The sequence below is a fragment of the Penaeus chinensis genome, chromosome 39 (assembly GCF_019202785.1).
Source record: "Penaeus chinensis breed Huanghai No. 1 chromosome 39, ASM1920278v2, whole genome shotgun sequence".
Classification (NCBI taxonomy): domain Eukaryota; kingdom Metazoa; phylum Arthropoda; class Malacostraca; order Decapoda; family Penaeidae; genus Penaeus; species Penaeus chinensis.
In genome coordinates, this window is record NC_061857.1 from 16,353,980 (window position 1) to 16,366,479 (window position 12,500).

Consider the following 12,500-nt stretch of genomic DNA (forward strand, 5'->3'; position numbering starts at 1 on the left):
ACACACACATACACACACCTCACACACACACAAACACACACATACACAAACACACACACACACACACACACACATATATATATATATATGACTGCCGCAAAGGTCCAGTGGTTAGAGCACTGGACCAACCCTCGTGGTCCCGAATTCAATTCCCCGTCGCGGCGGTCGTAAAAATGCCTGCGCTCTGACTGCTGGTTCGAGCCCGAGAAAACGACATATCGCCTTGAGAATTCAAACGTATGTGTCGTAGGGGAAGTCACCGCCGTGGCACAAGTGTTAGCGCGCCGAACCGCGGTTGATTAGGAAGGGCATCCAATCAGGCAAGGGTGACACTGCCATATAACCTCTCAATAATGAGTTGAGAGAGGCCTATGCCCTGCAGTGGAATGAATGGCTGTAAAAACAAAATTATATATATATTATAAAAAAAATATATATATAGATATAGATATATATATCACACACACACACACACACACACACACACACACACACACATATATATATATATATATATATATATATATGTGTGTGTGTGTGTGTGTGTGTGTGTGTGTGTGACATTCATTAATCACAAGAGCCCGCCGGAGCGGCTGGGTGACCTGACCTCACTTGGGCGATAACAGGATACGCTCTGGAGGGGAATCGCCTGCGCAGACCAGCGGGCTTCCCACGCCCTGGGCAAAAGCGAGGGGAGAAGCGAGCCAGCCTGACCCGAAGGAGGCAGAGCGAGCCCGACCCTTGACCCGCGCGCACCTTCTCCCTTTCGCCCGGAGGAGCTGACGCCGACTCCGCCACGAATTACCACTTACCATATCTCCGCCTACTACGTGTCTGTTTCTCAATGAAGATGTTAAACTGATACTGAGTTATCCTCTGGACCTGCCAGATAATAAAGTGGTTTTCTTGTACATTTGAATTAGATACCATTATAATATATATATATATATATATATATATATATATATATGTATATATGTGTGTGTGTGTGTGTGTGCGTGTGTCTAATATATATGTATATATAGTTATATATATGTATGTATATTTGTATATATGTATCTATACATACATATATAGACACACACACATATGTGTGTGTGTGTGTGTTTCCCAAGAATAGTCCGAAACGTCTTGGATGCCACTACCTTGTCCTCCATTTTCACGGAACGCCAGAGAAGCTGCGGTGACTGAATGCACATCCGCTTTTCTCATTCTTCCAAAAAGCCATAAATTCATGACGCGACATCCTGCACTGGCGATTGATACGTGCATTTACTCATAATAAGAATATAACTATTCAAATGTCCGAACAATTGCAATGATGACCCACAGATTTCTTGATTTTTCGGAGGTATAAGCAATTTCATGTTCTATTGTAAGAGGGTGCCGACTGTCGTACCGGAATCCTAGTGGCTTCTCATGGAGGTTGCGACAGGAGGAAAGCAAAGGTCGGCTCGCACATAAAACGCACACAAGCACTCATACACGCATGCATGCACACGCGTACAGACATACACATATCCACACACTCAAAGACACACACACACACACACACACACACACACACACACACACACACACACACACACACACACACACACACACACACACACACACACACACACACGCACTCATACTCAAACGCAAACACACAGGCACAGACACGCGCGTATGTATGCTCACATTTACATAGAAGTGTAGTGATGTTCGTGAAATACACTTGGGCAAAGTTGAATGATGATAAAACAAACTGAAAGAGCATATATTTTAAGAGGCCTTACTCCTGCAGTGGAATAACGATGATGATGAAACCTTACCAAAATATTTATATTTTTCAAAGTAAAAAAAAGTCAGACACTATCAAAATTTACGTTTTCTCTTTGTCTGCTCGGCAAGTTTTTCTGTATATTATAGAACAAACTTATGGGCCAATTACATTTGCAAATAACCTATTCAGACAGTGGTACACAACACAATAGATATGATGCCCCGTCCCGCGCTCCATCACAAAGCCGCCTTATATTATGCGTATATACAGATCATTCCATTAATTATGTGGCAGTAATAACAGATATATTAGTAGCAACAGTAATGATTTTAATAATTTCATCAAGATCATAATGGTAGTGATGTATATGTATATATATGAGTATATATATACATATATAGATATACATATGCATACATATATATATATATATATATATATATATATATATATATATATATATATATACACACACACACATATGTATGCATATGTATATCTGTATATATATACACACATATATATATGCATATATATAAATATATCTATATCTATATCTATATATATATATACACATATTTATACTTATGTATATATATGTGTGTGTGTGTTTATTTGTGTATGTGTGTGTGTATGCACACACACACACACACGCACAAACACACACACACATAGACACACATGCACAGTATTGCACACACACACACACACACACGCATATATATATATATATATATATATATATATATATATATACACACACACACACATATATATATATATATATATATATATATATATATATATATATATATGCCTTGCAATGAAGACCGTACATGACCAAAGGCTATGAGAATTCCCCCTAAACAAAATAGTTCACTGCCTTGTGGCATCTATAAGAAGAAAAAGGCTTCGGGAGTCAACCCTGAGGAAAAATTTTGGAGCCGGAGTTCCTGAGGCAGTTCGTTGTCACTTGCGACCTTGATCTTGTTCTGCGACGCCTTTGGATCCCTCAGCTGCGTGGAGGGAGGGGGCATGCTGCATGGGCAACAGCTTGCTCCTCACATTCTTTCGCCCAGGCACTGACTCTTACCTATCCGGGAGTGGGTAGAGACAATATTGCCGTAGTCGACATCGACTGATGGTGGCCTCTGATATATTATATTTATATATATACATATAGATATATAGATATGTGTGTGTGTGTGTGTGTGTGTGTATGTGTGTGTATACATATATATATATATATATATATATATATTATGATGATGATGATGGTAATTACTAAAAATAAACATTATTGTTATTATCATCCCTATTCATTATTATTATTATTATCTTTATTATCTTTATTATTATCATTATTATTATTACCAGTATCATTACTATTATTATCATTATTATTTCCATTATTATTATCATTATTGTTATTATTATTATTATAATTATTATTATTATCAATATCATTATTAATATCATTATTATCATTGTTGTTATTATTACTATTATTATTATTATTATTATTATCATTATTATTATTATTATCATTATTATTATTATTATTATTATCATTATTATTATTATTGTTACTATTATTATTATTATTATTATTATTGTTTATTATTGCTATCATTATTTTCATCAATATTATTATCATTATTATCATTATTATTATTATTATTATTATCATCATCATCATTATTATTATTATTATAATTACAATTATACTGATAATGATAATAATAATGATAATAATGATAATAATAATAATAATGATAATAGTAGTAATAATATAAGAATAATAATGATAACAATAATAATGCTAGTAATAGTAGTAATAATATAACAATAATAATAATAACAATAATAATAATGATATGAAGGACAATTATGATAATTGTTATGATGATAATAATTATTATTATAATGATGACGATAATAATAATAATGTTAATAATAATAATAATAATAATAATCATAATAATAATGATGATGATGATAATAATAATATTAACAATAATAATAATAATATGATAATGATGATTATAATAATAATAATAATAATAATAATAATAATAATAATAATGATAATAATGATAATGATGTTGCTAACAACAACAGCAACAACAACAATAATAAAAACAACAAATACAACAACAACAATAATAATAATAATAATAATGATAATAATGATAATGATAATAATAACAGTAGTCATGACAACAATAATGAAAATATCAAGGATAATAATGATAATGATAATGATAATAATAATTATGGTAATAAAACAATAGAAAGAATGGTAATGATAGTAATAACATCATCATCAATAACAACAATGATTATGATAATGATAGGGGTAATGGTAATGATAGCAAGAATAACAATACAGCATGATACAGATGATAACAAATAACAACAAAAATGTAATGAGAACAGCCATATGACAAAAGGTAGTAGCAGTTTTAGTAATACTGGTACGAATTATATGAAGATATTGACAAGAATAAATAGAATGATAATCATTACAACAATAGTAATAATGTGACAAGAAATAGTGACTACTTGTCGATGTAACTTTCAGAACCATATTGAATTCACCAAACCATACTAAGATTATTTTATTATAATAAATAATATAAGGTATTCGTATTAATGAATAAATGTAATCCATTCAGTTTTTCTTCAATATAGAGAACATCCCATTTATCCCTCGCGTGGATCTTCGTCGCGTTTGCTTCCTCCTCCACAACAACACCGCCATCTTTCCTTCTGTCGGTGTTCTGCCTCACGTTGTCTGTGGTGAGTCGAAGGCGCAAGAGTTTTTCACTGACATTTCTCTCCAAGTGGGATTTTGTGCGTTATTTCGGTGTGTATCGATGAGGATTCGACAATTTGTGACCATGTTGGTTTAGAAGTTGAAAAATATTAAGGCAAAGTAGGAGAAATGTGAGAATAAAAATGAGGCTTTTGGATGAGCCATGTGTTGCCCGCGAGAAGAGTCGGGGATGTAAACATTGGGGTTTTTAGGATGGGATTTCGCTAGATTTGCTCGATATTCTTCTTTGAAGGTGCAGGGAAGCTACGTGCAAGTTGTTCTTAGTAATTTATTAAGTAGTATAAGGAATATTTAATTGGTCAGAAGACTTGACGCTTCCTGATTTCAGAATGAAAACAAGCAATGCGGTCAGGACATACTGTATTATATACCTGTAATTGGTTATCCAGAAGACAACTATAGACGATTTTGGGGTAATTTTCAAAATTCAACCAGTTTCCAATTCCCTCTTTTTCAAAAGTCGGAATGCAATGCTAATTTGTAGTCAAGTGCTGTTATGCTCCTGTTTTCCATCGCATTTGACTCGATGAATGACGAAACTTGTATTCCCTACAGCAGAGTTGATAAAATGTTTAAGAGTCCGCTTTGCACTGTATTTAGGGGAAGAATTAGCATGATTTATTAATCAAGCCGAATCACCATCTCGTAGCGCTTCGGCGTACAGCTGCACGCCACATTTCGTGCAGTTTTTGACGTCTATAGACGTGACCCGCCGTGAAGGGGTTAATAAGAAAATTTTGTAAATCTTATGACCATGTAACATGTATGCAAAAACGTTCAAGTATGGCTCAAACAGCACTGGTATCTTAACGATTGTGTTTACAAATAGAAGTACCAAAACACATTTACTAGACTGCAGTTCCATGTAAAGGCATTGAAGCTGTCTATGCAGATGTTACTCTCAATGTCCTTGACATCGTAGTATTTCTAGTGGTAGGTGTAATTTGGGAGTTGTAGAACTTTGATCCAGCTTTTACTGTAATGGTATTTGCTACCGAGAGTGATGCACCTCCAGAGATGAAATCTCAAAACCAGGATACCATGTGAACCCAAAATCCAAACCAAACCTTTCCTGCCTTCTGTTAATTCCTTAGACAGGGGGGGTAAGCACCCATGGACCTCCCCTGTACTCTCTTTATTAGCACTTCATGCCAACTTACAGGACATGCGACTTTAATAACTGTGTTGTGGACTTAGTCTCGAGCAGTGATGTGCAGCTGATATTTTTGTCGTATCACAGTAAATATGAATCAATTTTTTTATGCTCTATAAGATGGCAGTGTCCATTTCCCCCCCCCTCTCTCTCCCATTCTTGGTTACATTAACCAATGTAATAATTTTCACACATGCACTTCCTTGGACAGTGGGCAGACACAATGTTTTGAGTGGTCACTTGACATCTGAAGTTTTCATTGGGTAAAATTTGTTTGTAATGGTATAATTGCCAATTTGTCAATAATTGCTCATTATATATGGTGTCCTTGTCTTACTGTTTCAGACATAAGTCCTTTAATATCACCATTTCAGATGGAATTTGCTTTAATGTGTGCTAAAACACAGTATTTGTAATGTAAGAAGTAATGTGTTCATTTGAATTGTCTTGTATGCGGTAAATGTCAAATTTTAACCAGCCTCTGCCTTTCAAAAAATCCTTTTTGGAATGGAATTTCCTCTCGTAGTTTAACATTGTTATCCCGTTGCTTTCCGTTACATTTGACTCGTTGATTAATAAGTGGAAGTTGTATTTCCCGGCAATAAAGTTGATAAAATGTGTAAGATTCGGCTTTACACAGAAAAACAGAAAAAAAAAAAAAAACTTAAATTTGAGTTTGCTGAAACTCTATATGGTGGGAGCCATGTTTTACCTATGCAATTGCTGTATCCAATTATGCAGTTAAATCGGGGATTACTTTTTGCCTGATTGATGCACAGTACAAATGAATTGGACAAAAGCAACTTTTTAATATGAAAATGCATTTCGAAAGTTTCCTGATGAATGTTTCACGTTTATGCATAAGGCTTTAATTATAGTTCCTCAAATAACAATGGTATTTTACCGATTGACTGCATTAACAAATAATTATACAAAGCAAACCAAAGCAAAGAAAAAATAAAAATGCGCCACCAACAGTTACGTGTTGCACAATCATGCGGGGCACAGTCTCTACGTATGTTGTTCTTAAAAACTCAACACATTTTAGTAACAGAACTTGCAAACTTTAGTAATTGTTGTCAAATATGATAACTGTTCAATACTTATACTTGTCTTAAAATGTAAGATGGAATTTATTGACCTTGGCCTGAGCCCAAAATTCTCCGGAAGCCGTGGTCATACTTCAGGCTGAGCCGCTAAATAACTGACCCTGGACCCCCTTCCGATCGCCCTACTTACCTAGTTGAGGCCGTAAAAGCCAAAAGACCTCCTTTACCCAGGGGCTTTGCCCCCGGACCCCCCCTCCCGATCACCGTATTTCCCTATCGGGGGCTCCACCTCTGGACCCCCTCTCGAACACTAGCTTTACCGTAATCATTTTACATACCTTAGTGTGGAGGGTACGGGCGAGCTACGGCAAGAAGGAATCCGTGGAGACATTTGTTAGACTCGGGGATATTCATCTGGAACATCGCCCGAGCTAAGTACCCCACAAAGTGATATTTCCTCCTACCGCAGCGGGGAACTTTCGCCTTTGCCTCTCCCCACTTCCGCTCTATGGTGTTAGTATTGAGCGGCTGTTACCAGGTCAACGAAATTTACTGAGTGATTGACAGTCAAATGGTTAAAACCTTCATGTTCAAGACACTTGTATGCCTTCCAGCAATCACTTATGATTGTTGTACCCAGCTCAATTTTTTCTTTAATTATGCCGAGAAGAGTTCCGGCGTCTCGGGAAGCAACAGGGACAAGGAAAAATTGTCTGACGGCAGACCCCGCCAAACACCCACTGCCCCTCTATTGCGCGGCCAATGTTATATTTTCACTTGCCGAATTTACTTTCATCAATTTCGACAATGTTATCAGAAACACCTATTTTTTCATAGGTGTTTCTGAGACGCCATAAAACGCATACTTCTCTGCAAAAGCTAGCCCAGTCACATATATTTTTTTTTCGATAAACCTAGCTCATCTATCAATGAAAAAGAGATTTGTTTATATGTCTGTGACTTTTATCAAACCATGTGTGTTTGAAGATAGACCTCTGAAACTGGCATCTTACACGCCTATTGTTTATTTTCTTAGATCTGTCACATCTAAATTTTTCTTTGTCTGTTCGGCAGTCTGCCCCCACACTTTGCACACTCAATTGTATTTAGTAAGAGACCATGATCTCTACAGAGGCGAATTACTTCCTCAGTTTCACCTGAAAATTGTTTTTAAAATGCACCATAGCCACTGTCACAGTCTTGACACCGGTTAGACATACTTGAAACTGACTGGTTGTCAAAGTGGTCATCCTTAGTTTACGCGCGTGAAGTATGAAATGATATAATTAAAAAAATATATATAAACACATGCCTTAACTGACGAAACAAGGTCAAAATGAAACGGAACAAAATATTTTCAACAAATTCGAAGTTTATATAAGCAAAAATATTAAGATTAGATACGTATGAGATGTACATGAAAAGCTAAAATAGTGGAATACACGATTCGTCGTGACGTCATGGGACGTACGTGCGCAGTGGACGAGCAGTTGGTGTGAACAATGCGCGAGAACTTGGTAAACATTAGGTCACGTATGGCCTTGACCGCGTCAACACTGAGTGGACTTAGCCGCAGCGCGGCATTCACCTCGATACATTTTCATTGTTTAACTTGAATTGGTGGGCTTCTGCAAATTAATTTTGATATCAGTCAATGTAGTTTTTCATTGCCTACAACGCTATGATCTTAAATTTTCTCCTAGTCGGTGCGGTCCTTTTGTATACTTTAACCGAATTATCCTTATTGAGAGGAACTGGGGCTGCTAAGGGCTGAATTCTTTGTTTTCCGCCTTGCGGCAGGTATGAATCTGCCGCTTGTAGAAAAAAGGACTGAGTCGATGAGTTCATGATTTTTAAATGAATAAATATGGGGCCAGGTATTGTGTAATGTAATCGCTTCTAATACCTGGCCGCTTGACCCATTCCTTTAGATCCCTCCACAACCTTTCAATATTCTGTGTGTGTGCAAGATTTTCAGAATGATTAATACTCAGATGTTTGTAACCATGTTGTAGGTGTTGGTACGCCACCCATCCATCACTCTATATCACACCGTTCGGTTTTATATATTTCTTAATAATGGGTATGAGCATGTCGGCACTGTGGTTAGCTTCAAGCAATGAGACAATGAATTTCTTTTTACTCACATGCTCAGTACCCCCAAAGACCCACACCTTGCTCAACGGTCTGCCCCTATTATATTTTCGGTGCATGAGCAGCATAATAGTTTTAAAAATGAGAGGAAAGGTAATGAGGAATATGAAAAAATAAAAATGATATCAAGGTTTGCCAACAGAAAACTCTTATCGTTCTAGAAAACAGACATAGAATATGTTTAAAGTGGAGCTATAGAAAATGAGACATTAAGGACTGTGGGTGTGCAAGGGAGTAGTGGACTTAGTCTCAAAGCGGTGTTATACAGAGCTTATTTTCGTCATTTGCCGGTAAATATGAGGCCACTACAGATTTATTCCTACTCTATTTTTATGCTCTACAAGATGGCAGTGTCCATTATGCTCTATCTCCGTGTGTCGCTCTTGGTAACTTCAACCGCATACTACATGATTTCTGCCTTGTATAAAATGTAAAATTTATGGTTTTCGTGTATTTTACAGCCAAATAGAGCATTGTGTGGACAGTATTTGCTGTAGCCACTAGATCTTGGTGGAAAAAAGTACAACAGATATCATCTAGAGAATATTTTTGCAGGATCTTTTGACTTGTTTCTTATTTGGTGATAAACCTCATGGGTGCATTCTCAATGTATACTTTGTATGGGAACCATCACAGAAAACTAGGACAACTAATTGTCTAGCCTAAAACAGTTGAACTTTGTAAAACCCATTACATTAAGGAATATGAAATTCTCCTTCCTTTTGATTGGTTTGTTGATCTGTGTGTAGTTTCCTCATACTATGTAGAGGATTTGATTGCCCAGGAGTGGCTTTTTTGTGTTTGATGGCCTTTTTCTAAACTAGTGCATGATAGGTAAAATATGTATCAAGTGTGATTGGTTATTAGTGGGAAAAAAATGTTCAACAGATTTACCACATCTGTCACACTCCCCAGCGTGAACAAATCTATCCACTTCTACATGCATTAATTACCACACATTACTGCATGAACCCATACCTTCCTGGATAAAATCATGCTTAAACCCTTGAGGACGGCGGGGAAAATCTAAAAACAAAAACAAACTAAGCTCTGGAGATCAGTGGCAACTTGCAGACTTTTAGTGCGGGAGTTTTGTACATCTAGCTGAATCACTGGCTCATTGCGCTTTGGTGCGCTGCTGCGGCGTATATATGGAAGTGGGAAAAGAGAGAATCATACCTTGAACAGGTTTTTGAAGTCTTCTTTATTTTGTATACTATTTTATATTATTTTTATATTTATATTTATATTTATATTTTGTATAGGTTAAGAAATAATATAATTTTTTTTTTTTATTGAACTCTGCACCAACTTTGCACTATACTCAAAATCTGATGTACAAGACATCAACCCTATGCCATTGGGCATGTACGTACATGCCATGCCCGTTGTAAGTTTACTTGTTTAATTGATTTTACACATAGATGGCAAAGTTCAAAAAATTGGGGAGATATGATTTGGCTTACTTTCCTTTCCTGTAAGTACTTTCCTCAAATGCATTTGAAAACCCATATCTGTAGTATGTAAAAAGGTAATTTCTCGTTCTTACAGAGAAGCCGCCAAGATGTCAGCGGATTTGTGTTGGCAAATTATTCGCAACAATCATGCCTACCTTGTCAAGAGGAGGGACATCAAGAAACCTTTCTCTTCTGTAAGTGTCTTTATGGTATTTAGATTTGGTGAAGTACTAAGTGAAAGAAATTGCTATAGTATTAAGTTTTCCTATTCAAATGTTATTTTCTCTGTAAACTTGGCAATAATAAATGTCCAATTTCTCTGAACACAGGAAGCTAACAACCTGAGGAATGTAAACAGCCCACGCTACAATGGTTTCTGCCGTAACAGGATTATCGGCATTGAGCCAGCCTCTGATGGAAAGGGCATTGTGCTTGCCTTCAAGACCAGGAAGTACAAGGTAAGAGATAAATTATTTTTTAAATTGTCTAAATTTTCTGAAGGTATGACTCCTATTACCTTTAACCTTTAGACTGGTGAAGCCTGATTGGGGTTATTGGCAGTAGATTGAGGGAGAATCTTCATTTCCCTTTTGTGCCCACCTTTTCAATAGTTTATGAAATCCATCCATAAATTTTGTATTTAATAATTTCAGAACCAGCCAGCCAAGAACATGATCAAGACCACCATTAAGTCTGGTCCCCGCAGAGCTCTGAACTCCATCCGGAGATTCATCCGCTTCAACCACTACAGGGGTGACCTGAAGATGGTATGTAGTGAACCCTGTCAAAGGTTTTTTAACTTGGCTCTGTTGGCTATTGTTTTTGGATATTTGTTAGAGAGGATAACAGTCTGAAAACATGGAATTATAGTAGTAAGGATGACAGTCAGAATAGCATGGAATTATAGTAACTTTGTTTATCCTAACTGTGGAATGAGGTGTCCAAAGTGAACTTTCTTTGAATGATCTGTTGTACTTTTTCCACAGGCTGCTCTTCGTCGTGCTTCTGCTATCTTAAGGTCTCAGCGTGCCCAGCCATTCAAGAAGGTCCGTCGTGTGAAAAGGCACATCATAAAGAAGACTGAGTAAACTTTACATATTGAATAAAGGAAAGAGAATAATAGTTGTTTTCAAAATCCTGGTCTTTTAAACTTGGTTATTTTTACATCTAAGCAAAAAAAGGAAATGGAGTATACGAACATTGGTCTTTGAATAAGAGATGTTATGTGAATTATTTTATTTAAGGTTTTCTTTAAACAACTTAACATGAAGTGACAGTTAAATTTGTGACTGTATAAGTGCTACGTCTATTATGACAAAAAGGAAATCAACAACATTGTCAACCTTGCAATTTTTTTCTTGGGCTGTTAAAACCCTTTAATACTCTTACGATCTATTCCCCAGTATTTTTGAAGGATTGGTTTACATATAACTTATGCACAAAGAATTGTTTTCCAAATGAAACCAGTTATAAAGAAAAATGGGTTTGCAGCATGGGAAAAATTTAATTGTAACAGTACTAATTATTGATGAATGAAACCTCTTTTGGATGTGAAATGACTGAAAATTAGGTCTTGTTTCCTTTCAAGGTTTCAGCAACCTCTTGTACTGGCTATATAGGATATTTACCAAACGAAGTCTTGGAAAGAAGAAAAACCTCTGAAAAATATATTTTACAATGGCTTTTCTCTTCACAATAAAGTATGCAAGATTTGCAGTTGAGATGACTCAAATATCCAGTTAAATTTTGTTAAATGAAAGAAATCATATATTAATCAGTCTACAAATAATTTGCAATCCTCTTCCTTTTCTTCATCCCCTTATTCTGTCCATTTATCCAAATCGTTGACTTGTATTTACCCTTTTTGCCACATTACTGTTACCATAATGCTGTGTAGCCTTTGATGTCTGGTACATTTGTTTTGTCCACTGACCATTTTGGAAATCCACAACCCCCCAAAAAAAATTACCTGGGGGCTTTGCCCCCAAGCCCCACCCTATCACTATGTTTTGTATGTGCTACTAATGACCTTGGATGTTGACGCGGCACAAGATTTTCAATAAATAGATTTATGAAGAAA

The 12,500-nt window shown here is 36.0% G+C and overlaps 1 protein-coding gene across 1 annotated transcript; it reads left to right on the top strand.

Annotated features, from left to right (window-relative positions):
* The first annotated feature begins 4,510 nt into the window (after positions 1 to 4,510).
* Positions 4,511 to 11,540, top strand: LOC125046762 (60S ribosomal protein L28-like). Its single transcript, XM_047644693.1, has 5 exons — positions 4,511 to 4,570; positions 10,515 to 10,614; positions 10,750 to 10,878; positions 11,074 to 11,187; positions 11,407 to 11,540. Exons 2-5 carry the CDS (start codon positions 10,528 to 10,530, stop codon positions 11,506 to 11,508), a joined length of 432 nt encoding a protein of 143 aa, XP_047500649.1. The 5' UTR covers positions 4,511 to 4,570; positions 10,515 to 10,527; the 3' UTR covers positions 11,509 to 11,540.
* The last annotated feature ends 960 nt before the right edge of the window (positions 11,541 to 12,500 follow it).